Here is a 27,232-nt window from a genome sequence, read left to right as displayed (position 1 = left end):
GTGTGTGGACCAAAAAGATGAGAAAAAAGAAATTGATTCCTTTCTGCCTGCTTTGTGACAGTCAGTAGTGCCCAGAGAAGAAATGGACTTTCTGAGAGGGTGCTGGTTTCCACAGCCCTAATGGCTAACTGCACCCAGCGTTAATAATGTGGACAGGAATTTGGCATCAAGTGGATGGTTGCAAAAGGCTCTCTATAAAATCTCTTCCAATTTTTGAGTCTACAGTGCTGTGAGGGACAGGAGCTCAGATCCAAAGCATTAGATGTTGAGGACTCTTAACTCTTCCAACAGCTATTTTTTCTTATATAACTTTGTTCCCGGGTATTGTGGAGCCAAAATTTGCAATTGTATATTTTAGGACTCTGCACACCAGGATACCCTTCCTTCAGAGGTCAGCTTTAGTGTCACCCTTCCGGCCGCCGCCCTCCCCCCAGATGTCCATCCCTAATACCAGCTTAGGTGGCCCCTCACTCCATCTCCCCACCACCACCGCCACGTCACTCCTCACACTACACAGCATTGTCGGTTTCATCATCAGTAACTATGTTAGTTTCCTAGGGCCACAATAGCAAAGCACCACAAATCTGGGGGAGAGGGGCAGGTGGAGGGAGGCTTAACGTGACAAAAATGAATTGGCTCACAGTCTGGAGTCTAGAAGTCCGAAATCAAGGTGTCAGCAGGGCCAGCCTCCCTCTGAAGGCTCTAAAGGAGCATAATCTCCCTGCCTCTTCTAGCTGCTGGTGGTTGTGGATTCTTAGCCTGACACTGTATCATTCAAATTTCTGCCTCTATCTTTACATGGCTTCACCCCTCTGGGTCTGGGTCCCTGTGTGTCTTTCTCCTCTTAGAAGGACACTGGTCATATTGAATTTAGGGCCCACCCCAAATTCACTATGACATCATCTTAATTTAACTGGTTATATCTTCAAAGATCCTATTTCCAAATAAGGTCATATTGACAGGTACTGGGGATTAGGACTTCCAGTTATCTTTTAAGGGAGCATAATTCAACAGACAACATGCCCCAACTTCCCATGATCACTGTGACTGTGGGTTCTTTGAGGACTGGGTCTTTATTCCACATATTTTTACGTCTACTATGAACCACATTCCATTCTGGGCACTGAGCACAAGCCATGGTCGAAGGCCCCTACCCTTGGTGGAGCTTTGATTCTGCATGAAGGCAGACAGTGACCATTGAATGTTGAAGCCAAATGCCAAGCATAGGTATGTATGTCTGCATGTATATAAATCACTTGACCTATATTTCATATTAATAGAAACAGTACAAAACAAAAGGCAAATTATTCCATTTCATCTAGCCTGTGCTTTTTGGCATGTTTACCAGGATCTAACTTTGGTTTCTCTCTGTCGCTTGTAAAACTTTGTTCTCTCATATTTGAATTTTTTTAAGATTCATTCATTAATTAAGTTTAATTCAATTTTAAAATATAGCTTATTAGTTTCAGAGGTAGAGTTCAGTGATTCATCAGTCTTTTATAACACCCAGTGCTCATTACATCATGTGCCCTCCTTAATGTCCATCACCCAGCTATCCCATCTCCCATCCCCTCTATTTATTTATTAGAGAGAGAGAGAGGGAGAGACCATGTGAGCAGAGGTGGGGGGCAGAGGGAGAGGGAAAGAGAGAATCTCAAGCAGACTCCCCCCTCTACCCTCTGAGTGCCTGAGATCATGACCAAGTGGAAATCAAGAGCTGGATGCTCAACCAACTCAGCCACCCAGGTGCCCCCAATAATCGAATTCTTAATTGGGGTTGCTCTCCCAGTTTAACCCCCAAATAATGTTTCTTAGTATCAGAAAAAAAAGCTTGTAAAATGTATCCCTGATCTTTTTTTTTTTAATTCAAACTGCAACTAAAGAAAACACTTGCGCTCTCTTTTGCCTTCCAGAGCAGTGTCAGCAACTCCCAGTCTCCATTTGCTCAGATGCCAGGTGAGTACTTGAGCTCAATGAGCTGTTAATTAATTCCCTTTTGAGTTTCAGGGAGGCATCGGAGCTTCCATTCCTTTATGACAGCACTCCTGAAATTTTACTTTTTCAAACCAGCTATTTTTAAAATATAAAATCAGTGAAGACAGACCTAATTCAGTCATTCCTGAATCCAGAGCTCATTCTGTATTGAAGGCAGCCTTTCCATCTGTTGTCCAGCAGAAGCTTACTGAGCAGAAGCAGTAGCAATTAGGCCCTTGATACAACTTTAAAATGTCTAAAATTCTGGCACCAGGATCTGATAGATTATGCACCTGCCTTAAAACAGGAGAGAGACCAGTGGGCAGATGGAGGAACTACTTTCAGGTGCTTGCTATCTGTCAGGCACTTAGATAAGCATCTGGCATTCATTTCAATACATATGTCTCATTAAATATTCCTGCAGGGATGGGATAGGGGTATTCTTATTTTTAGTACTACCGCTGGGATTCTCATACACGTGCATGCACATGCACACACACATACACACACACACACACTCCTTTCAGATCCCACACTCAGAAGCACCATAGACTTTCTCAATAATGTTAGTATGCTTCAGAGCTGGATAGAAAAGTAATAAGAGCAATAGGAGATCTCACATGTCCAAATGTCTCCATGTTGTGTTTTCCAATCATGTTTACCATCCCTGAAATCTGGTTACATCTGCTCCCTTTTTAAAAAATATTTTAGTTACTTATCTATGAGGGACACAGAGAGAGGCAGAGACATAGGTAGAGGGAGAAGCAGGCTCCTTGTGGGGAGCCTGATACAGGACTCAATCCCAGCACCCCAGGATCATGACCTGAGCCAAAGGCAGATGTTCAACCACTTAGCCACCCAGGTGCCCCATCTGCTTCCTTCTATAGAAAGACATTTTTGCAACTTCTTTTACGATCTCAAATTATTCCTCCCCTTTTTAAGGAGAAAAATATATGCTTACAAGAGCACAGGATTTTTTTTTCTTGGTGGTTGTTTTTATTTGGAAATGGGAAGCAAAGACATGAGGTCCTGGAAGCCTTGTTTACATATTCTTCATTCTCTTCTCGGTCTTAATCACTCCCTTGGATATAAATTCACAGCATGAAACAGAATTTTATTTATTGATATTAATTTTCATTTGCATAGATTTTTTTCTTCTATGGAAGCATGCTTATGATGAAACCCCTAACCACAGCTTTCAAATTCATAAGCAGATTAGAAGTTTGGGGCTATAGAATTTAAGATGAAAGTAGAGTGAATAGAATTTCCTGTAAGTTTCTACAGGGAATTTTTATTTCCTCTGAATGAATGAATAAATTTACATATAATTGTTGAACACGGTATTATACTACTGGATTCACAACAAATGTATAAGACATAAGCTCTGTCCCCATGGAGCTGGCAGGTGGATTGGAAAGAGGGTTGTAGCTCAGGTGAGGGAGTAGTGAACATAATAGAAAGTGCCACACCACGTGGCAAGGGCCAAAGTGCCAAGTAAGTGGAATATTGCATGATGGTGTCATGATAACAAAGAAGAATGGTCTCCTCTCCCTGTGGATGAGTATGCGGAGTGGGTGGGGACAGAGTCCGACAGGGGACCACTCTGGCTGGGAGAAGGTAAGGACGACAAGCACCTGCATCCTCCTCTCCTCAGCCTTTTTGTGACCTCCGGGTGTAGATCTTAGCTAATTAGATCATCCATCAGCAGCTGGAATGATTAAACCAGTCATTTTACAGGGCTCGAGTCCATGTCCCCGGATATGTTCTAAATGATGAAGTGTTTCCCACTGCAGCTGAGCTATAGAGTCTCAAAGTCTTTAGCAAACACCTCTCTTCCCTCATGGGACAATCTCCCTGGCGTTGCCATAATTGAGACTCTTCTCAGCTTCAGCTTCTTCCTCTGTGTTCACCAAGGGAAACTTTCTGTGCGAGGTATTCTGTTCCCACGCCCTCCGAGGGCCCAGGGGAGCCCAGTCAGGGACCCGGCCCGGACACAAGAGGGCAGCAAATAACACCAGACTCATCAAAGCCAGAACACACATTTTTTTTTTCATAGTCCTCTGAGTTGATTGCCCAGAAGCTGTCATCCCAAAAGCAATCGAGCCATGTTTTGATGCCTGCTAGGTACAAGACATCCGCTAAAATGTCAGTATACAAAGAAGTAGAAGCAGCATACAGCCTGCCTCTGATTTGGGGTGGGATTGCAGCATCAAGGTGTCTAGAGATACTGAATCTCAGATGATCCTCCTGTTACTAACGGTTTTGTGTCAATGGGGACCGAGCTCAGAAGCTAGGGAAAAAGACACTTCATTCGATATAGTGTAAACGGCAAGGGATTTCTTTTCTCTTTTCACCCCAACTTGCCCTAGCGCAGTAACTGGAACACAGAAAGTGCATCATGCGTGCTGAGCAAGTGAAGGAGTAGAGCATCTCAAATGAACTCTCCAAGGGCAGAGTGAACTGGAAACGTATTAGCTATTTGGGCTGAACCAGTTGAAAGAGGCAATGCAGCAATCTTTAATGCTTTTCGAGACCTCTCTGTATCTAAATGTTTGCCTCGGTGTCCGGCCTGCATTAGGACAGGTTCCCGCGAGGAAAGCCCGAGCTGCAGCAGATACACCCGCACTTCCCACGGGGAAATTTCCGCACGTGTGTTTTTCCTTTGGCAACAGGCTCACCGGTGACGTCAGGTTACTACGGTGTCCGGAGATCTTTCCTCTCGGACTCGGACTTCCACAGCCCTAAACAGCTCGCAAACGACGTGTGCACCTCCAGCTCCGCGGCCAAGCCCTTCGCCTGCGAGTCCCCCGCGGCGCCCGGCCCCGCGGGGCTCCTGGACGCCTACTTCCCCGAGCCCTACGCGGACCCCCGGCCCCCAGGCCTGCCCCCCAGCGCCGGCTCTCTGCTCGGCGCCTCGGCCCTGCCTCCGCTCCTGCCGCCGCCCTTCCCGGGGGACCCCTCGCACTTGGTGCTGGTGAGTATGCAGGCGCCCCACCGCGGGGAGGCGGGGGGGGGGGGTGGGGGGGCTGGGCTCTCGCGCACCTGCGCACCTGCGCGGGGCAACCAGGTGGAAGCCGGAGCCGGCCCGCCCCGCACCCCACACTCACCTGCCTGCGGCTGCTCCCCCAGCAAGCGCTCCGAGGGGCCTCCCTGGAAGACCGACCGGCTTGGACGGGACCACCGTTTATACCCATTTTGTTAGTGCGCTGCTGATCTTGCCAGATGTTCCCCCATCGCTCCTTCCACACGCAAGGAAAGAGCCCCGAAGTTCATCTCCCACATGACGAGGCTGTAACATACCTGAACGCGGAAAATCAGGGGTCCTTCCCTCCGGGTCCCCAGGCCGCCCCTCCCCTCTGTATTTCTACCCTATAGAATCTTGTCCCCCCCCCCCCGCCCCAGTCCTAACAAAGAGGTGAGTTCATAAAGATCTGAAGAACACTAAAACCCATGTTGCAGCAAACTGTAAAGCCTTCCACTACAAAGGAATGAATCTCTAAGGATGGGAATTTAGACCAAAGAGGCAATGGAGGGAGGTGGGAATTAACATTACTGAGCACCTACTCCAGCCAGGAACTTCCTTTGTTCATTTAATACTTGCAACAACTTGGGATATACTTATTAAAGCCCCATTTTGCAGATGAGCAAAGTGAGGTACTCAGAGTCAGGAAGGTAATAACTGGTGCAGCCATGAAATGAACCCAGATCTTTCCCCCTCCAAGCCTAGGGAAGTTTCTACCTCTTGACTCAGGGAGGGCAAAGGCCCATCAGGTAGTTTAGAGACCTACTCCTTTCAGGAGTAGCTGGAGCAGATGTCCCCACTGCGGAAGGGGGATTCTGGGATCCCCTGTATTGTGCAACTCGAAAGGAATGCAAGACATAGTACATTGGAAATGGCAAAATGCTGTATAAATGTTCCTTCTATTGTTCCCTCATTTTACTCATTTAATGTTGTTTTCTGGGGAATAGAAGATAGATAGATATATCTAATGCTAGAGTAAGAAAGGAACTAAAAACTCTCATGGCTGGTGTTCAGACATCAGAGGGAACAGCAGCCTGCTAAGGAGGCTGGAACGGCAGACGGAGGATACCAAGTCCACCGTGGAAGCTGCCAGTGTTGGTGAGGAAATCTGTCCACATCGGAGTATCAACCCAACAACTAACCCCAGTGACCTTTCCATTTTCTTCAGAGGGACTCATGGGAGCAAACAGTGCCTGATGGTCTCAGCCAGACAGACCTCGTGCCCGCCGACACCCTGCAGACCCTGCCACCCAGCACAGGTTGCCTCTCCCAGATGGAGTCAGGGAGCACCACCCAGCACAGGAGCTCAAGCTGGGGGTCCCCCCTAGCTGGGGCTCAGTCCTACTCACTGCACATGCTGGAGGATCTGTACCATGTGCCAGGGTACCCGACACCACCCCCCTATCCCTTCACCCCTTTCATGACGATGTCCAACGAGCTACCACACAAGGCCGTGCCCCTGTCCCCAGAAGAGGGCACAGACACCTCCAGCCTTCAGGACCCTTCTTCATGGACCAAAGAAGATGGGAGCTTGGTGTGGGGGTCATACGAATGCCGCAGAGCTTACTGAGGGGTGCACCAAAGGACTTCTCCTGTGCTTTTCTTGGAGCTGAGTTTTGTATTTGACAGATTGTTTTCAGTGCGTTTCCAGCTCATTCAGAACTGGATTTTCAGAATAGGCCATCATGCCACCCTTTGTTAACGGACCATGGCATTTATTTGTAATCCTCCCTCCCATCGCTCCACTGAAACACAACATAATGTTAATTCAGGATATCAGGGACTATATTCTAGTGAGACACCTGATAGTCATGTGTTTTTGGAACTTTAGTAACCCATCACATTCTGAATTTCTGTTATCTTTGAAATGTCATTTTTAACGCTCATATTTTTTCTTAAATTACATTAAAAAATTTGTGCAGATCATGAAATATACTGATTTTTCCATTCAGTTTTTCTTAGTTATAAACTGAGTGTGTTCTATAAGAGGGAACACAGAGAATATAGTATAGATTAGGGCTCATAAAACTCATTTTATACCACACGATTTTAAAGAAGAAAGTATTGGGGTGCCGGGGTGGCTCAGTCAGTTGAGCATCCAACTCTTGATTTTGGCTCAGGTCATGCTCTTGGGGGTGTGGAATCAAGCCCCATATCAGGCTCCACACTCAGCACAGAGTCTGCCTGGGATTCTCTCTCTCCTTCTTCCTCTGCCCCTCCCCACCCTTCCTGAGACCTCTAGTCCCTCTTGACTCAGTGCCTTTCCCTTCCATCTCCTGGGGGCCCATTGCTCTCATTTTCCACCTGGTTGTCTAAAGCCACTCAATGCTCTTTCCATCACATCATCTGTGCCCCATGCTCTACCTCAGCCATGTAGGAGTCTAGAAAAAACAAATAAAGACATTAATTCACACTTAGAAGTGACTAATGGATACTCCTCCTTCTCTGTGCCTTCATGGATATTTTCTGGTTAACCAAATACACTCCCAATTTATGGAGTGCCAACGCTTGGATACAGACCCTCCTGGGAGCCCCGCAGGAGCAGATCAGGAAGGAACACTGTTGGTACCCAGACGTTGGGCTGCCCTCTCCCAGGTCCCCTGCCTTACTTCCTCCCTCGCACTACACCCTGTCATGGCCTGATCTTTACTTTGCTCAATATTAGCTCTTCGAGGGAAGGGGGAAATCTCCACTGTGGACAAGAAAGCTGCTCTTCCTTAAGTCCTGTGAGACTTGAAACCTCAGTCCTGGTCCCAGGATCTTTGGCAGAGCCATCTGTCATCTGGGCCCCTGCCTCAGAAAGAAGAGATCTGGCCTGTCTTTAGATTTAGGGGTCTTCACGAGGGTCTGAAAAGCCATTTTTCCAAATTGGTTGTATAAATTTCATGATAATCACAATCATCTGCTGCTTACTAAGTAGGATACAACACAATACTGGTGTGTAAACCATAAATATGTGTCCACATCACTTTAACTTCTGTTTGATTACAACACTAAATGTGAGACAAGCTCATTTCCCTTAGTTTGCTCTTCTCACTTACCATGTTCATCTTCTCACAACCTAAGGACGTGCTGGCTCTCAGGTAAGTAGAGCTCAGCAACCAGACCTCAGAATGGAGGTCAATGCGGTGATCGCAGTGCAATCTACATTCTTCTTAAAGCATCAAGCCCTTTCATGGTGCTTCACAAAACTAATTTACAAGAAAGGAGACATACACAGGCTTGTACTGCATCTAGTACCCATTTCAGCTACCCTATTTAAAGGGTATGGGTATGTGGGGAGTGGTATATGATTTTTAGGAATTCTAGTTAGCTTGACAATGTGTTTCTATATTATTACATACATCTCAATTTGGTTCTGGTTTATCCTGGGAATTGACAATCCTTTGTCAAAAAAAAAATGAAACCAAGTTACAAAATTATGACACAGAAATTAATCCTATTCTCTATCCCGTTTCCCACTCAAGTATTTCTATGTCCTACTGCACATGGGGGACTTACTGCACCTTGTTATAATAACACACATGCCAGCCAACATCAGAAAAACAAAAAAAAATACACATCCTCCTCTCCCTTTCTTCCTTAAACCTGCCACCCTCAGGCTCATAACTTTCCTGGGGAAAGCAGGGAAAATTAGAGTTCTCAGGTTCAAAACACAAGATTCTTTTTTTTTTTTTTTTTTTTAAAACACAAGATTCTTTTGGGTTTAAGGTAAGCAGAGATTATGATAGCAAGTATAAGTTAGTTACCCAGGAAAGCTGACTAGATAATAATATCAAGAAAAAACAGAAAGCAAATTTACCTGTGCAAAAAGGTAATACCTGCAATATACACAATTCTCCCCCCAAATCACTGGAAACAGACACTATAGCATGTAGTTGAGAGTGTTTGTGTTCCTCTTATAATGTTATGCAAAGCCCAAAGAATGAAAGAAAACCACATCTTCACCTCGTTTGTTTTATAAATGCTCTTAAATAAGCATTATGACTTGCTACACCTCGGTTAATAGTAGAAATATGAAGGTACATTTGTGGTAGGGGAGGAAATTCTCTAGTATCATGAAGTACAAGAGTTCTCTGCAAGAAATTCCACAAAGAGAAAAAAATTCCTCATCCCAATAGTAAAACATACATTTACATAGTACAGATAGATGTACCACACACACACACACACACACACACACACTACTAGTATCATTGTGCTCCTTTTTTATTGTGTAAATCTAAATAATACACTCACAAGAAATAAAACATCAGTAACACTTAAAAAACTGAAATAACTACTGATGGATCCAAATTTAAGTTCCCTTGCATTATGAGGAATCTACCAACCACACACCAAAATCATATTTCTTTAGGTTCTGTCTCAAGTATCCTTTCTATTCAAAACATTACACTGTTTCTTTACAGACCATATTCATTAACTACCAACTCTAGCAATCCTAAATGCAAATTCATCCATGCTGGCTAAAGGGTAAGTCTCTGACCAGTCTCATCAAGCAGAGGACCCATGAATGGCTCAGTAATGTGTCTCTAGCATCCGGCTCAGTGTCCAGCATTTTCTAGATGCTCAGGAAAATCTTTGTTAAATTGAACTAAAATTATATCACAATAATGATTAACTCGGGGGATCCCTGGGTGGCTCAGCTGTTTGGCGCCTGCCTTTGGCCCAGGGCGCGATCCTGGAGTCCCAGGATCGAGTCCCGCATCGAGTTCCTGGCATGGAGCCTGCTTCTCCCTCTGCCTGTGTCTCTGCCTCTCTTTCTCTCTCTCTGTGTCTATCATAAATAAATAAATAAATAAATAAATAAATAAATCTTTAAAAAATGATTAACTCTTTAGACTCTAACGCTATGGGTGACAACTCTCTGAGACTGATGTATAAGAAAATGTTATCATGTTTAAAATTTCACTTTAGCCATATTCTCCACAAATGTTGGTAGTAGTAGTGGATACTGGACATTAGTGGTAATAATATATTTAAGATGATTGGCTCAGTATTTTTAAGTGTCCCTAAGAAGGACTACTACTGAAGTTTGATGGGGTACAGAAAAATGTTTATATATTCACTTAGTATCTACATGTACTATAATATGTTGCTAAGAAATCTTATAAATAAAAGTCATTCAACATTGAGTGCTATCTCTGGTGTGATTAAAACAAATATGATTGGGGCACCTGGGTGGCTCAGTCTATTAAGTGTCTGCCTTCGGCTCAGGTCATGATCCCAGGGTCTTGGGATGGAGCCCCATGTTGGGCTCCTTGCTCAGCCAAGGGTCTGCTTCTCCTTCTCACTCTCACTCTCCCTCTGTTCTCTCTCTTTCTCTCAAATAAATAAATAAAATCTTTAAAAAAATAAAACAATGATGATAAATGGATAAGGAGCTAAATCCCTAAAGATCAGTCTAAATAAATAAGAAGAAAATCTTCTAATATGATCCGTAAATGATGATGCCATGTTTTCTTTGATCTTTGATACAGAAGTGTCCTCTACTCTTAACCTCTGATAAATAAGATGCGTGGATTTGCAATATGCTACATCATTGCTAGTCTATTACAAACCAAAAGAGAACAGTAAAAAACCTTCACAGTTCCAAAAGGAAGAAAATGTGGACAAAACAAAGAATATTCAAGAATTAGCTCTTTTGCATTAGAGAAACTGAAAAATATCTCTACTGACCTTCTTCCTGATGAAACATCTCAAGTAGAACGATCCAAACGTTTAATGCTTGGTAAATTAATTTAGTCATAAATGAAAGATCACTCAATTGTTTTCTTTCTTAACCTTGGTAATATATTCATAGGTTTTTATCACAGTCATCTTCATATGTTTTTGTATGTCTCAGATATTGCATAATAAAAATGTTTTAAGTAAAGGGTGAACATTTCAAGCAGTGTCTGACAGTATCTTCCTTACTTAAATGACAAATTACCAAATACTTCTTCGCTACAGAAGCCTCTTAAGGAAAAGTTAAAACTTTGGCTATGTTTTATGATTAAGAAACTGAGTTACCACAAATCATTAGACGACCTCCATCTGTAAGTCTTCCTGGTCATTGAACCCAACAGTCACTCTGGGACCAGGAAAGACTTGTTTCTACCATATTTTTGGAACCTGATATTCCCCACAAGGTTTGGTAACAGTGTCCCAAAGCCAAAATGACAAAGGAACTTTGCATTAATAAAGAGAATTTTAGAGCTGCAGTCAAATGTGGAGGGAATAAAACTCCCCCTTTTTCCTTATACCAAAAGTCTTTTCATATTCATGATATCTCCTACTTTGGGGGACAAAAATATAATACTCTGCAGTGTCATTTGCATATGAAAGCCTGCCAAAAAAATTTCAGCTAAATACTCCACTTAAAACTTTAAAAATAAATGCATTCTCTTCCCATTATTCTGGGTGCTCAGTGACTCTAAGAAGGTCAATGACAAACTAGAGGGTTTCTGAAGTCGGGGGCTCAGATATCTGAAAACTATAATATGTGAAAAATTAGAGAAACTACAGATAATAAGCCTCAGAAAGAAATGGCTGGGGGCATGGGGCAGGGCTGGGCATGACTTCTTCAGGCTTAGCACTGGGCCTGGCCAGAGTATATGCCGTTAAGAGAATGAATCAGCGAATGAACCAGACAGACTCTTGGTGGAGAAGCAGTGGTATGGAAGTGGGAGAACAGGTATCTCATGTTATTTACAGAGCAGTTGTTGGAAGAAACCAGGACTTATTTTTCTTTGTGTTCCTGATATCATGGCTGGTACATAGTTGATGCACAATTAATACCTTATTGGATTTTAGCTCAATCAATGATCATTCTACGTAAATGGTGGAAAAGGCTCCCTTACAAAGACTGAGCCCCCACTTCCTCAACACAAGTCCACCATGGGCCAGGAGCTCAGCCAAGCAGTGGAGGGAGCCAGAGGCGGGATGACCACCAGCAGGGACACTGGAAAAAGACTCTAAGTCACTCTCAGCACCTCAGAGCTCCCTTTCAACATGCAAGCATCAGGACCCTGTGTTATGTTTTTAAGCAAGTGAGCTTGTTAAAGCCTGTTGAAAGCTTGCAACTTTTTTTTTTTTTTCAGTCTTTTATTAAAAATCCCAGAATGATTATCAGGACTTCAGGGCAGACAACCGGAGGTGACAATGCCCCCCAGTCAGAGAAGCACAAACTGTTAATTAACTTAATGCACAGCTCACCCTGTCTTCCAGCCAGTCTCCCCTTCAGGGATCTGGTGCCCCCAGTCTTTACAGAATACTTTGAAGACAGTATGCTGCCCTGCCTTAGTCTCCTCACACACCCTGACAGCAAAACAAACAGAACATCAAAATACTTTCACATGCACAACAATGACAAGTGTGTTTGCCTGTCTCACAGACAGCATTTTTCCAATGCTGGTCACAACTCATTAGTGCGTCAACAAATTATCTTTGTGACTCCCAATTGACATACATTTTTCATTAATAGCACGAAATGGAAAAGATTGGAGAGGAAATGTCAGAATGCTTCATATACAGTGGTGTACACTGTTTCATGAGAAGTTTATTTTTTTAATATTTTTTATTTATTTATTCATGACTGACACAGAGAGAGAGAGAGAGAGAGAGAGATTGAGACAGGCAGAGGGAGAAGCAGGCTCTATGCAGGGAGCCTGACATGGGACTCGATCCCGGGTCTCCAGGATCACGCTCCTAGCTGAAGGCGTCACTAAACCACAGGGCCACTGGGGCTGCCCATGTTTCATGAGAAGTTTAATAAACATGTAAATATTACTGTATAGTATGTGAACATGTAAAATGAAATCATTGTGGATTGAAGTCAAGAAAGTTTGAAAGCCTCTGATGTAAAAGATCAAGAAGACAACAATGATAATGAAGAGAAAGAGCTTTAGCACCAGATTTACCAAAGCTTGAGACCCAATCCTGCCATTTATGTGCTTAATAACCTTGGGCATGTTGCTTACCCCTCTGAGCCTCAGCTGTAAAATGGGAGGCCATACAATACGGTGCCTGATATCCAATAAATACTCGATAAATGACAACTTTTAGAAAAAAAGTCTCCTGTGAGGACCATCCAACTCCATAGGGTCTTTGGGGTAGATCTGGTTGCTTCAGGCCTCATGACACATGCAGATCTGTAGGAAAGATTCACGGGACTCATTAGAAAGGACCCTCCTCTGCACTCACAAGCATGATGTCTGAATGTTAAATATCTGTGCTGGGGTTTTGCAATTACAGAAACAAATTATAGGAAACAAAGCTCCTTCATATTGGGGTAAAAACTGGGAGACGTTATTTCTCAAAACAGGGCTCAGGCATGAGGAAACTCAGTTTTCTGAAATTGCTTGCCAGCAACAGCAATGGAACATCCATCTCAAGAGCAGGCGCCAACACAGAAGCCCTCAGAACCGCGGCTATGGTTCAGGCAGAGGCTGCTCAAGAAAGGGACAGGGTTCTTCGCTGTCTCTACAGACCCTGTGATTCCCAAGGACCCCATCTCTCATGGGCCCCCAATCTCCAATCTCCGCCTGCTTTCAGCAAGTACCATGTAGCCAATCAGTGGCATGAGCTTCAGTGATGTTGTCAAGGGAACTCGGTAGCCTCCACAAACCACTGCCCATCTCCATGGAAGAGGAGAGGTTAGCAAGGAAAATAAGCCTGAAAAAATGAGAAAGTCCCCAGAACAGAGGGAAAGTGACACATTTAGAAAGAAGAAGAAGAAGACAATGAAGAAAAAAGAAACTTGGGGAAAAAAATAAATAGAAAGTCTAAAGACAAAGATTTTAAACAGCAAAAGAGAAGTGGAAAACGAAAAGGAGGAAGACAAAAGAGAAAAGAAGTCATGTCTCTCGAGGGCAAGAGAGCCTCCCTGAGCTGTTTTGTCCACTATCCCATCAGAAGGAGCGGTGTCCAGATGGGGCAGGGCAGGGAGAGAGGAGACAGGGGCTCTCTGAACCCCCTGCATCCTCCTCTCCTCACAAGTCTGGTCCTCAGGCCTGACGCCCACTGGGAAAACCCAGGACACAGGCTCAGAGGCCTCTGTGGGAAGACTCCAGGAGCTGACAGATTTAGTGGGGTAGAGGCAGACACAGCCCGTCCTGCCCTCCAGAGCCAGGTGCCATGTCAAGTGCTCCCAGCTCCTCCCCATCACAGATTCCAGAGCCTTGTCACCCCCAGGACCCCTGCTCCCCACCTGTGTATGTTCCGCCCTGCACTGGACACATTCAAGGGAATTCAGATTATTTTTCTGGTGGCCTGTGGGGCTCAGCTCCATTCTTTGCATTTCAGAGAACTCAGGGAGCAGAGGCCTGTAACCATCGCCTGGCCTGGCATCATGGGAATGTCCTGGCTCATTTGCAAAGGGAACTCCATCCTGCTTCTCCATCTTCCGGTGCCGCCCTCTTCCCCCAGGGGCTAGATGAGCATCTGGCCTGGCACTCACTCCCTCTCGGGACCACTCCTGTTTTCTCAACCTTCCAAATCACATGGAAGAGGTACAGCAAGCGCTTGGAGAACATCACCCGGCACAGTTCCATCCCTGGGGAGGGGCTCACGCTTGCACCTGCCTGGCAGCCTGACTTCAAGAATCTCCCACCTCTCACCCACAGTGTGAAGGCCTGCACACAAATGTCCTTTCAGCTAAAAGGAGCAGGATCCAAGCTTATCATTATTACTCAATACATACTCCTGCAGCAGAAAGGGCAGGGATGGCTCCAGCCAGAGAAAGAGGGGAGGCAAGAGAACTTCACAGTGGAAGAAACACCAGCCTCAGAAAGTCTCCAGGGTGAGGTCCCACAGACCTCCCCAGCTCCTGGTGGGGGAGCAGAGGGTCATAATGCGCAGGCCTTCTGTCTTGAAACTGCGGTGTCTGGGGCCCAGACTGAGAGCGGGCCAAAGGCAAGGAAGCCGGCCTGTGGCCAAGTGGTGCCAGAAGGACATGTGGCACAGAGCGGAGGCCTTGGCTGGGCCTGCGACCTGCAACCTGCAACCTGAGGCAGGAATGACTCCTTGCCACTCCATATCTACTGGCTGCCATGTTCACTCCCCGAAACCTGAGATTTTCCCCTAAAATGGAGACTAGGGATATAGGACTGAGTCTGGTGGGCCAGTCTGGCTCAGGAGGTCAGGAAGGACAGCCTGAGTCACTCCAGGCTCCTGGGGCTGCCTTTGAGGCAGAAATACAGAGCATCTTTGAGGACTCCGGCTCTGTCTGTGGAAAGGTGGGCAAAATGTTTAAAATACAATAAAAGCAAGGCCCAGGGCCCAAAGGGGTCTGGCTCCCTGTTTCTTTGGACTGTCTGTGGGGTGCCTGTGTGCAGGATTTCTGCAGAAGATAGTCCATTTTGTTAAGCCTTTGAATATTCAAATTGAAAGTATCGCGCAATCATTGATTGTCAAATCATGGGTTTCTAGAGGTTTTAAATACTTGGCATGAGGGGGAAAAAACTCAAACCTATACCCGAAGGTATAAAACATTAATTCTGTTTGTCTCCTGCTCCAGGAACCTGGGTGCAGCTGGATGCTTTGTGAAACTTTAAAATGTTGCATCTCTGCTTCTCTGTCTGTACAGGAGCCCTGGGAGGCACCGAGTCCCTGCAGCTGCAGCATCCAGCCAGCGCCCCAGCTTCTGCTGACCACGATGTCGGGTAACTGGGCTGCTTCTCCCGGGGTAGGGTCACGCGAGCCAGGGCCTTTGGGTCCGGGTGTATTTCCACAGCTTTCCCTGCATGGACAGAGAGGCACATAGTCAGGGCGTGCAAGGAGGAGCCGGCGATCCCGAGAGCGCACGGGCCACGCCGTGGCCGCTGCCCCTCGGCGCGCGCTCGCAGGGCAGAGGCCCAGAGGCCGGCCCGGCCGCCGTGGCCTTCGCGGGCCCTGATCCCGCAGCCGCGCTCCTGCTCCTGCTCCTGCTCCTGCTCCTGCTCCGCGGCGCCCGTGACCCCGGGGCTTCGCGGCGCGGCTCTGCGTGCCCAGGAGCGGCGGCGGGGGGAGCTAGAGGCTCGCGGGGAGCCCGGGACGCCCGCGGGGAGCGCCGGCCGCCGGCGGGGCTGGGGCTGGGGGTGGGGGTGGGGGTGGCGGCAGCGGCCCCGCCGACCCCCGGGCTGCACGCGCCGCCCACCGAGCCGCGAGCCGCGAGCCGGCGCGGGGCGCCCGGGAGCGGGGCCGCCGACAGGGCGCGGAGAGCCGGGCCTCGCGGGCCACGGCGCGGGCCCCCCGGTGTGGGCGGCGAGCGGCGAGCGGCGAGCGGCGCAGCCTCCTCTCCCGCGGGGACCCGGCTCCGCGGCCCCGGCGCGGGTCTCCCTGCGGTCGCGCTGCGCTCTCGGCGGTGACCAGGCGCGGCGCTGGCGGCCCTGCACGAGGCCGGGCCGGGCTCCCCCTCCCCGCGCGGCCGCCCCGAGCCTGGGACGCGGCCCCCTCCCCGCGCGGCGCACAGCCGGGTCTCACCTCCTCCCCGGGCCGCCGCCGCCTCGCTCCCCGCGCGCCCGGACTCCCTCCCCGCCGGCCCGGGAGCCCCGTTCGGCCTGGCGGGAGGCTCCGTGCGCCGCCCAGACGCCTGCACCCGAAGGGAGGGGGAGCGCCGGGAAGAAGGGGGAGCAGGAGCGGGCCCGAGCGGGGAGGAGGAAAAGACGCGAGGGGGCAGGCGAGGAAGGGGCCGAGGAAAGACCGGGCCTGGGCGGCGGCCGCTGCAGCAAGGCCCCAGCAGCCCGCGGACCGGGCTCGCAAGACCCCCCGCGCCCCCCGCCCCCCCCCGCCGCCCGTCCGGGGCTGGCTTCCAGACCAAGGGCATGCAGAGGTCAGAGCCTCCGCAGGAGCCTCGCTTGGCCTGGTGGCGAAGGTCGGGACTCGGGGCTTCCACGCGCGGTGGGCCAAGTCACCTGCTACGGATCAGAGAAGGCCCGGTGCGCCGGCCGCGGCCTCTCTCAGGCCATCGCACCTCTCCCCCGCCAGCAGGCCGGGCCCAGGGCCGAGATTCCCCTAATTTAGCCAAGGTGGTGAGCTTCCCTAGGCTGTTCTCACATTCCTGAGCAGAATACCCCGTGTGCTGTTGGTCTAGGGGTAGGGCCCAGCCCCACAGATTTCCATAGGTTCTGCTCCCACTGGGGCCCTGAAGTCTGCCCAGCTTCTCCTCATTTCAAGTTTGAGAAATTTGGGGCTCCTTCCCACCTGTCTTTTAGCATTCTCTTTGCCTTCTTCAGACTTGGAAACCTGGCCTTCTGCATCCAAACCTCCCATTTGACCACTGACTCAGTTGCCTTTCCCCCCAGAAAAACCGAAGGTGTATCAAGGTGTCCGGGTGAAGATAACCGTGAAGGAGCTGCTGCAGCAGAGAAGGGCACACCAGGCAGCCTCAGGGGGAACCGTAAGCAGAAACCCTCTCTTCCTCCCCGTCTTGCCTTTGGCTTCGTTGATCCCTGTCTCTGGAAAGGTGTAGGTGGCCTGGCCGAGCTCCATCGTATACTCAGGCATATTCTCCGCAGTCCCCAGACCTGGCCTTCCTCAGCTGTCTTTGTAACTTCTGTGCTGCCAGGCTTCTTCCCCGTCTGCCACAGGAAGCCACAAAGAACAGCTGGAGCACGTTGTTGGGCTCAGCATTTGGGGGAGCTCATCCCTCACTGATCATGGTTCAATATAATGGGCTTGCAGGTCTGGTGCAGGGAGAGGAGCCAGCCAGCGGGTGAGTAGATTGTTCTGGTAGGAAAACACTGTGTGTGCCCAGACACGTGCCAGAAACTCATTTCATTTTAGTGAGCCCTTCAACGAGAGAATCTCTGTAAAATGCCCCACCCCTGCTTCTCATTCTTATGAAACCCAGCCTCCAAGGTTATTTATCTGTAAATCACCAGGCATAGAAAGTTCCTGAGCAGAAATGGGCCATATATCTGCAGAAGAGACAGCTCAGGGTACAGATACACCTCCTTAATATGAAGCCTTAAGCAGTTAGGTAATCATGAGGTCATACGGGCTGTCATAAGGGTGCCCCACCACTTTATATACTTTCTGAAGCAGGCAGTCCTGCCAAGAGTGCTCAGAGCAGCAGCAGAACTAAATAAACTAGGTAGGGTTCTCCTCCTACAGAGGGCAATTCATTGCTGAAAGCCCTGATCATACAATTGCTTGTGGGTTGCTCTGGGTGTGGATATGGGATATGACAGATGGGCACATATTGCCAATGTTAGGATTGGTTCTGTCTCCAGCTTATTGGCATCCTCCTCCCCACAATGGTTTTTGAGCTTGCTGCGGTTTATGTGCAATGCACGACTTCCTGACATGGGCCTTTGTGGAAGAGGTAAATGATACAGGAGCAGGTTCCAGAACCAGTGGACTGGGTTCAGATCTCAGCTCCTCCATGGTGTGTGCACATCCTAGAGAATTACTCAGGCTCTTCACCTGTTTCCACATCTTGAAGCTGAAGGTAGTAGGATTTTATGAGGGTTAAATGAGTTATTGCATAGAAAGGACTTACAGGAGTGCTTTCCATTTAGTAAGGGCTCAATGAATGTTAGCTGTCATTACTATTATTATCATTTGTGAAAAGGAACAAAAATAAAATTACAACCAAGATTGAAAACTAGCTATCCAGTAATGTCCGTTTGGTCTCTTTGCTCAGAGTTTCGAGTTCAGGCGTGAGCTTGTTGTGATACAGCCCGTACAGCACAAATTTTACATTTGTTGGAGAAGTTAATACCTCCATGTACAGAATTTTAGCTACATAATAAAGCATCTTTCCATTTGCAGAGGGTTTTTACAGTGATTAAAAATTTGCACACTCCTGATTTCATTTAGTTCTTATAGCAACCAAATGAGGTAAATAGATCGGGATCCGCATGCCTCTATTCCAGCTGAAGTTCAAAGTCTTACTAAAGGCAGAGCTAAAAACAGGGCCAAAGTCTTCTTACTCTTCATGTGAAAAAAAAAAGAAAAAAGAAAAAAGGAAACATTCCCACCTATCAGCTCCCTAAATTCATCCTTCTGTAGATCTAGCTGTGCTGAGCAGGAGTCTGGTAGCCTCAACCATCAATTCCTTCAGTTCAGAGATGGTTATAAAATTAATAAGACCAGGAACAATGGAATTGGGAAATGCCTCTGATGCAAAAAAAATAAAATCAGGATGTTCACAATAAAAAATAATCTCTCATTAAGGAGCTTTGTTTGGTACATCGTAGAATTCTGCTTCGATGCACCTGGAGAAGTCCCACTTGAGCATGGTGACTTTATTGCTGTTGGCCTCCTACAGGTTGGTTTGGCCACTGTTCCCCTGTTAGCTAACTGCAGGAATGAAAGCAAGGTAAAACGCTTCACTTGTGCATCTGACCAGTATCCGTTTCCTGGAGCTGTTTGATTTATCTAAGTTCTTCTGAGTTCTAGCTGCCTTCACCCCAATCCCCCACCCCCCAAGAAATAATAAAGCAGTACTTCTGAACCAATGCCTTGCAGGGACATGCACAGCAAAGCTTGCTCTTCTTTGCTTCCTGGAACATTATATTGGCCCATGCCTTCACAGGCACATAGAAGTAATACATAGATGATTTAATTATGAGAGCCAGATGTAAAATCCCTCACCAGAAACCATCAGAAGGATCTGCAATTCTAGGAAAGCTGCGAAGGCATATACTCAGCAGGCAAGGATGGCAGGTGTCAGGGGACAGCGTATGCCTGCTTCTTGGTATAGACCCTTTGGTTTAGCAGTTATGATCTCCAGTTTGTTCAATGGTCAAGGGACGCCTCTGGGAAGCTTCAAGCCAAGGAGAGAGAATTCTATCAGATAGACAAAGCAGGAAGATATTTAACTTAATTTGTTATACAGTCAGAGTAGTATCCGCAATTTGGAATTTTAAGAAGGCAATCATGAATGGAAGTTATAAGATTGAAGCAAATGTCAGGTGGCAAACAGTGCCTGGAGAAATGTCTGCTGCCAAATTTCTAAATTTGATTTTAAAAAGCTTATTTCAGCCAGATCAGTTTGCAAACAACCCTACACACACACACACACACACACACACACACACACACACACACAATTCTTTTACCTTTAGGAGAAAGGGAAAGTTGATTTAGTATTTATGAAAAGATACAATTTACTCTTTTCAACCATTAATTTTCTAAACAGCCTTGATGTATCTTTATAAATTGTAGATTGTGGATTTTTTGTGTGTGTGTGCTGTTTTGAAATCTAAGAGAAAGGCACCTTTCTTTGTATTCTTGGAGTGAAATAGAAAGTGAACCCATGACTGGGAAGATAATATCAAGCAGGAGATTGTAAACATACCTGAGGCAGAGAATGTGGATAGGCAGACAAACAGACCATTCCCTGGGAGGAATGGGGTTAATGAGAGCTCTGCCGTGAAGCAGATTTTTTAAAAACCCATTCCTTCCAAGTCCTTCAGCTCGAGCTGCTGCCAACTATTTGCATAAAGACCTGGGGAAGGATTCCAGCTTCCTGGTTCGTGACATTACGGCATGGATCATTTTCAAAATTAACACCACCTCCTGTTTCAGCAGCAGCTGACAGTGTACTCCTCCGTTGGCGTGCTGAATGGGAGTAAGTATAGCCTGTAATCCAAGAGAGAGAGAGGTGTGGTGAGCTTGGTTTCCCAGCACAGGTCACAGAGCAGTGCTGGTCCCTTTAAACTTTAAAGGCACCATCTGAAACCTTAAAAAGAATCCTAAATTACTCAGTGCAATCATCAATTCAATTGGAAGATACAAGATGCTTTACTTTAAATATTTAAGAGATAATTCATAAATTTCAATGAATCTCAGGTATTCAGAGAGAGTGGTGAAATAAGCAAGTCATACAAAGAGGTGAAATACTTCCCGAGCATTACCTAGAATGTAGATAGGCTTCAACTCCCTGACTACAGTATTAAGAAAATGCATCATATTTTAACATTTCATAGCTAGTAAGCACATGTGCATATTTTTAGCTCTCCAGGATTAGCAAAGTCAGGAACTGTGTCGTTTTGGGAAAACAAATTCCTAAGGCTAAGCAGCCAGAGAGTATAAGAAATTTTTGAAGAAAATGATTGACTCAGTCATAGATGGTTGGGATTGAACAGGTTTCACTCTTATTAATTTTAAATTAAGTAGTTTAATAGAAAGGAGTTTACTGAGTATTCTCAAACGGTTCCATTTCTCTATAATACACAAATCATATATATTATATACAAATCATTTTTATCTAAATTCGACTTAAATTTAAATTTTAGGTGGGAAAAATCTGATGGGGGGGTGACCAAGCAAACATAAAAACCAAATCTAAATAATATAGGACTCTGGTTGTATATAACGATAGCCACCTTTTTTTAGAAGAAAGAATCTGGCTTACCTTATTGCAGAAGCAACAAAGTTCATGTGAAAATGGCTTAGCTTTGCCCTGAGAGCTCTGACTTCACTCTGCTCTGTGCTCACGTTCTTGCTTTGGCAGCTGTCCGCAGGCAACGGCGTCCGCCTCTCAGACCAAGTCCCACCATCCCCGGCAGGTGAGTACAGCCAGCGTCCCATTCCCTCCAAACCTCTTTCAAAAGCCCATCTCCAAAGTCTCTCAGTGCTTGATTCAGAGGTGAAGATAGGCACCACCATTTAATTGGAATCCAACCAATCAGAAGGTGAACGAGCCACAGTGACTCCAGATGCAAGGGAAAAAAGGGACATTTTTGTTCTCATTTCTGAAATGTCTATTTTCTGCTTCCTATTCTGTCCCAAGAGTTATTTCTTCCCATTTATCCCAGTTCCTCATCACCAAGTAACTAAACTCTCAGAAGTGTTTTCAGGAACTTGTTATTATTTTTTTTTTAATGTACTGTTAGATGGAATACAAGACACCCTCGGGTTCTAGAATAATGCCTTTGCTCCCGTTGATTTAGTTTCTAGCCCACGGGGTTTGTTTCCCTCCCTTTCTCTCCTCTCCCCAGTGAGCAGTTCAAACAACTGCAGGTTTTCTCAGCTCAATTCGAATAACCGAATAACCATATTACCTATGCCAGCCAGCAGTTGGGTGTTTTAGGACCTCATATGCAAGGAGATCTGTGCTTATGGGGGCTCACCACCCAATGTCCCACTTTAACGTTAAGCATAGGAACCTTGAGACTTCAAAATATCCAGTATTCTGTTGTCCTTTGATGGATACACTCTAAACCCCTCTCCTCTGAACATTTAAGGCTAGCAATCAGACATTGAGCCTATTAATAAGAAAATGGAAGAGAAGTCATGTTTTCAGAATTATTCTTGTTTGGTAGCCAACAATTCATTTTAATTCCCCTAGCATATGGACATGTTTCCTAAGGAAACATTTTTATATTTTGTAATTAATAATAGGTACTACTAATTCACTTTGCATTCTTGGTTTCTATTTTTATAATTTATATTGCCATTCGTATCACTTTTCAAAATATAAGTTACTAGGTATGAAAAGTTTAGGGAAGCAAGAAGCTTAAATCAAGGGCATTGCATCCCGTGGCATCAGAAGTTTTCCTAAAGCCTCACACAATTTTATACGTTACTTCTGAGAGGTGAAGTTACCTGAGCTGCAGATGGGGTGTGGGTGCCTTATGCTCCAAGAAAGGAGAGCCTTGAGCCATTATTTGACTGTGACAGTTGGACACAGGGTGGATTGTCATTCTTTTATTTTCGCCCTGGCCATATTTACAGCCACTTCCCACATTATTAACCAGAGTCGGTCCACTGATTTGAATTCGCTAAGGCAACGAAAAAATCCAAATTGCGTGCCTGTTTACTTTTCTAGAACTTAAGTCCCCCCTTCTCCCCTAGACATGGTTAACATTCAGAATATAGAATTCTATTCAAAGCCATGAGTGCAATTTTTAAACAACAACAACAACAACAAAATGTTATCCTTTTTCCTTTCTCTTCTAGGGCTGTATTTTGAGTCTGAACCAGTTCCTTCTACACCCAATTATTTTCAACCCCGAGAACTTTCCAGTTGTGTTTCCTGTGAAGAAAATACAAGCTGCCTCGACCAGCTCTTTGATTCCTACCTTCAGGCAGAGACACACCTGGACTCTTCGCTCAATGCCACGCAAAGCACTCCGCACTATTTCCCTGACAGCTTCCAAACTGCCCCTTTCTGCTTTAACCAGAGCCTGGTAATTTATCTCAGTTCTTTACAAAAACCTGATTGTTGCCTACTGTAAGGTAGTTGTGCTTTGTAAGAGAGTTTGCATCATCTCGTGAGAAATCATACAAACCCTATCAACAAGGAAGTCATCCAGGAAATGAGCAGAGAGCCATTTAAAACTCAGTGGGGGTCGGAGAAGCCACACGGTGCAGGAGGCAAACCTTTGGATACACACGATGATAATTTCCCAAAGCAGCTCTGCCCAACCACATGGTGTGTGGCAGTAAAAAGAGGTTTCCTGGCAATATTCATTTAATGTTGTTAAACTGTAGTTAAGACATCTGTTCATTGCAAATCATTGATTTAAACAATGATCCCTGGATTTTTTGAGTTCTGGAAGGTCGAATTAAGGCTGCATCTACACAGTACCAAACTGTTATTCTGATAAGGGGTTTTTGTTTTATTTTGACACTGAACTGGCCCCACTAACTGGTTGTTTTGGTCTGGTGTAGGCACAAGAACTCTTCTGAGCCTGAGATGGCTGGTAAAAAAGAAGCCCTCATACTTCAAAGAATTTGGATTGTCTATTCTTGATGAACCTTAAATGTTTGAAAATATGGTATCATTTAAAATGGTGTAAGATTTCCAGTGTAGACACCAGTTGTTTGGGATTTTTAGATACTCCCATGTTGTTTTTTTAACCATAAAAACTAAGTTTTTTTAAAATGTAAATACTTTTTACTTTTGTCAAAAGTCCATGTAGGTATCAGACTAAATTTTGGGGGTATAGGAAATTAACTCCACAGACTATGCACACCAGACCCCTGCACTCTAGTTCCCTTCTGGCTTCCCAAGAAGGCTTTCTCAATCATCATTGTAGGCCTGCTTAAGAGAAAGCAGAGAGTACCTTTCTTCTCTGGGGACAAGACTTCAGTGACTGTAAGAGTAGTTTCACGTTTTGGAGTCTCCCAGACACTGGCCTATTGAAGATCTCAGTTCTTTCTGCCTGGGTATGTTCACTTTGTTCTCCACAGTCAAGGGTGTGGAGGGACATCCAAGGTGCCACCTGCAGCTTATATCGTGGCACACAGCAAGATTTGGTGTGCAGGTGACTTGAAGCACAATGGGATTCTGTGGTTTAGGAACAAAGCATCCTCTAAAGTATGATTATAACAAAGAAAGCCAGTGAAGCAAGGCGATTTATTGTTGGGGAAGAAAAAGACAAATATAGAACAAGGTGTCCTGAAATCATGCAGTCAGCAAATAAAATTACTTCTGCAGACTTGGGTTGGGCTGGGTGTTTTGTTGTGTTGTATTTTTCCCTCTAATGTTCTTACTGTTAATAAATCCTCTCTATTCAGCTTTTTTAATCCTGTCTAAATTATCAAGCTCTTTGTTTCTTGGTTTTCTCTAGACCCCAGGATCGCCTTCGGATTCCTCCACTCTCTCAGGTTCCTTAGACTACAGTTACTCGCTGGCTCAGCTACCTTCGTATGCTCCGGAGAATTACAATTCTCCCCCTTCTCTGGACTCCAGAAACTGTGGCTATCCCTCAGAAGACTACTCCTACTCCCACTTGCCCCCATACACCCAGTACGACTGCTTCTCTTCCGCAAGCACCTCAGTCTGCTACTGTGCGTCCTGTGAAACAGAACACTTGGACACCATCAGAGCATCGGAGTATTTTTCCTATCCCAGCACAGACTATGTGAACTTTGCCCCCTCAGCAGCAGCCACCAGTGATTTCTATAAGAGAGGAGCAAACTGTGACATCTGCTATAGTTAATAGTAATTATGTGAATTTGGAACATGGCGTGAATATCTCTGTTTTTCGACCACACCAAATGACAACTCAAAATATGCAACCTGTTAACAAAATATCACAAGCCCGGTTCCCATGTCACCATTTTCAATGTCCTAATGCTCACTTAGGCATGGATATGAAGTCCTCAGATCCAGTCATTGTGCCACTCCTACTTTGTATGCTTACAGTTAAAACTTTTTGTAGGGAACGTTCAGTTGTTTTACTTTTCTATGTAATGAACAGATGCTAATTTTTTAACTAATAAATTTTGTATTATTAAACATCGGCTTATTTTTTAATTTTCTGATGACAGTTTCCAATTGGTTTGAATAATACCAATTAATTCTGGAAATCACCAATTACATTTCAATAGTTTCATCTCTCTTATTCATGAATTTTAAGTTATTTTAATTTGACGAGATGCCTTGGCTCTCATAGGGATGGAAGGTAGACACAGCTGTGATGGCTGAAAAGGAGAGGCAGTCTCACCTCCAAATGAGGGTGTACATCTTGGAGCAACATCAGAGAAAGACATTCTGACACCTAATGAAACATTAGCTTCTCATATCTAACATTAGTCAATGAAATGTTAATATGACCAAAAGGCACATCTTGCCTACAGCAATATTAACCCATAGATAATTCTTTTTCATGTCCAAAGTGTTGTTTTGTAAACTTTCTGGGAAAATACTTGATCTTTTTTTTCTCTTGAAAGCCACTATGCTGTTGGTGGACCACAAAGTTTGGAATTTGTTGTTACCTTAGATTTCTGAATTTCTGCAGTAAGTCCTTAACTAGGCCTTACACACTCATTTTTACAGATTGGTTGAGACGATTGACCATGTTGTTTATGACTGAATTTCAGAGTTTACTGCCTCTGATTAATCTATTTGAACAAGCCCAACCATCTTTCAAGATGAAGAGAAGTTACCTTGAGCTATGTATGTCAGACTATACTGTTCAGTCCTGTTTGTCAAGGGCAGTAAAGCCCAGGACTTAATCCTTGCAGTGAAGTCAGGGATCATTTTCCATATCCTGAGGTTCTGCACAATGGTGGCAATACTGGTACCATTGGTCCCAGCCATGGCTACCATTTCCCAAGCCCTCTCTGTGAGCCAGAGTTGCCTACAGATTTTCTTACTCCTGTCTCCTCTCCCAAGCTTCACAACATTGAGAGCAAAATTAGAAATCTGAGACTTAGAGAAGTCAAATCACCTGCCCAATGCTACCCAGTCAGTAAGTACCCAGGCTTGGGTCTGAAGAATGCCAGAGCTGTGCTTTGTACTCATCTTTGATAGTGAAAAGTTTGAGCTGTCCTTTGTGGAAGAGTGCTCTGGAACCTATGAAATCACCCCCATTAAACTCCGACTTCCTCATACAGCCACGGGTGTGTCCCACACACAGCTAGTCAGACTGTCCACAGATATGAAGGTGCCAAGCACAAGAGCTGCCAGAGGCCCCCACTCTGGGGACTGAGGAGGAGAAGTTGACAAACCGCCATCTCAGTGGGCCTTGTTCTATCAGGAAGCAGATAGGCTTTCAAAATGACATGCCTAATTGTCACCTCCCTAGGGACTCCACTAAGACTTGGGCAAACAGAACAAGTTGCAACCTGCCTCATGGCATAGTTGTGCCAGGGAAATAGAACAATTGCTGCCTTTCTGAGATGCCAATAAAACTAAATTTTTAATAGTTTCCAACTAAATGGAAACTGACCTTCATCAACAAACATCTATTTGGACAGACCATAATAAGCCTCTGCATGTCATCCACGCCACCCCACCTGAGCTATGCCCAAGGGACAAAGGCAGAGAACCCAAAGATGGCCAGTGGTTGGCACAAAAATATCCTTTTCCTGATGCCATTCTTTTTTTTTTTTTCATTCTCTGCTTCTATCTTGTCCCTTCTGAATCAGTTATCTTGCAGATCTAACCAAGAGCATTTGCTCCTTGCTTCTTATTCTTTCTTCATATGTCCCTTACTATTTGCCTAAGTCTAGTCTAGTCTGGAAAAAAGATTTTTTAAAAATGTGAAACATGGGCTAACAGAGCTACTGCACCTTATAGTGAATAATTCCACCTGAAATTGGTCTTTAAGATCTTTCCAGATATTTGGGCCAACAGGTCACTTGGCACAGAAGAAAGTGAATGAACACTGCCCACCCGGCCCCTTAAGCACTCAGGCTCACACAGAGCAGCTAGGGGGCCCTCCTGCAGCCGGTAGGACATCTGCCCGCAGCGCTGGGACAAGCTGGAGTGCCTCTCATCAGCATACACCTGGGAAGTTGCACAAAATCCAGAGGCCTGTTTCTCGGTGTCAGAAGGCATGACTCAGTAAGTCTGTGGCAGGAGCCAGGCAT

General features: G+C 45.6%; 2 protein-coding genes and 1 long non-coding RNA gene across 9 annotated transcripts in view; 2 read left to right on the top strand and 1 right to left on the bottom strand.

Moving 5' to 3' along the window:
- POU2AF2 (POU class 2 homeobox associating factor 2) overlaps window positions 1-6,927 on the top strand; it is a 36,343-nt gene extending 29,416 nt beyond the window's left edge. For both annotated transcript variants that reach the window (XM_035716705.2, XM_025465589.2), the window contains 3 exons: window positions 1,914-1,956; window positions 4,647-4,948; window positions 6,165-6,927. In XM_035716705.2, coding sequence (XP_035572598.1) covers window positions 1,914-1,956; window positions 4,647-4,948; window positions 6,165-6,566 — 747 coding nt within the window. In that variant the 3' untranslated portion in view covers window positions 6,567-6,927. The remainder of the gene's footprint in view (window positions 1-1,913; window positions 1,957-4,646; window positions 4,949-6,164) is intronic.
- A 1,730-nt stretch (window positions 6,928-8,657) lies between these two features.
- LOC112671366 (uncharacterized) lies at window positions 8,658-23,212 on the bottom strand. 4 transcript variants are annotated; one of them, XR_004816078.2, is made up of 6 exons: window positions 22,990-23,212; window positions 21,970-22,173; window positions 21,321-21,618; window positions 20,262-20,545; window positions 19,556-19,750; window positions 8,658-15,716 (listed from the first exon to the last, which is right to left on the bottom strand). It is a non-coding gene; the product is annotated as an uncharacterized LOC112671366 (long non-coding RNA). The 4 variants fall into 4 exon arrangements; XR_003143559.3 differs by lacking the exon at window positions 8,658-15,716 and having other exon boundaries at window positions 17,964-19,750; XR_004816081.2 differs by lacking the exon at window positions 8,658-15,716 and having other exon boundaries at window positions 17,964-19,750; window positions 21,321-21,542; window positions 22,990-23,211.
- On the top strand, window positions 15,513-25,154 carry POU2AF3 (POU class 2 homeobox associating factor 3). Of its 3 annotated transcripts, XM_025465588.3 has the most exons (6): window positions 16,747-16,983; window positions 17,260-17,354; window positions 20,372-20,534; window positions 21,420-21,474; window positions 22,868-23,097; window positions 24,484-25,154. In XM_025465588.3, exons 3-6 carry the CDS (start codon window positions 20,529-20,531, stop codon window positions 24,853-24,855), a joined length of 663 nt encoding a protein of 220 aa, XP_025321373.1. In that variant the 5' UTR covers window positions 16,747-16,983; window positions 17,260-17,354; window positions 20,372-20,528; the 3' UTR covers window positions 24,856-25,154. The 3 variants fall into 3 exon arrangements, with proteins under 3 accessions (XP_025321372.2, XP_025321373.1, XP_048965932.1); XM_025465587.3 differs by lacking the exons at window positions 16,747-16,983; window positions 20,372-20,534 and adding an exon at window positions 15,513-15,639; XM_049109975.1 differs by lacking the exons at window positions 16,747-16,983; window positions 17,260-17,354 and having other exon boundaries at window positions 19,707-20,534.
- The last annotated feature ends 2,078 nt before the right edge of the window (window positions 25,155-27,232 follow it).

Source organism: Canis lupus, chromosome 5, assembly GCF_003254725.2.
Source record: "Canis lupus dingo isolate Sandy chromosome 5, ASM325472v2, whole genome shotgun sequence".
NCBI lineage: Eukaryota > Metazoa > Chordata > Mammalia > Carnivora > Canidae > Canis > Canis lupus.
The sequence above is the reverse complement of the archived record's forward strand: the minus strand, read 5'-3'. Positions and strand labels throughout refer to the sequence as shown.

What these genes read in the sequence shown, in the direction of transcription:
- POU2AF3 (XM_025465587.3), top strand. Translation starts at nt 15,513, where the DNA reads ATGCTTTGTGAAACTTTAAAATGTTGCATCTCTGCTTCTCTGTCTGTA. An exon ending in TCTGCTGACCACGATGTCGG is followed by an intron (nt 15,640 to 17,259) that starts GTAACTGGGCTG and finishes CTTTCCCCCCAG; the next exon opens with AAAAACCGAAGGTGTATCAA. An exon ending in AGTCCCACCATCCCCGGCAG is followed by an intron (nt 21,475 to 22,867) that starts GTGAGTACAGCC and finishes TTTCTCTTCTAG; the next exon opens with GGCTGTATTTTGAGTCTGAA.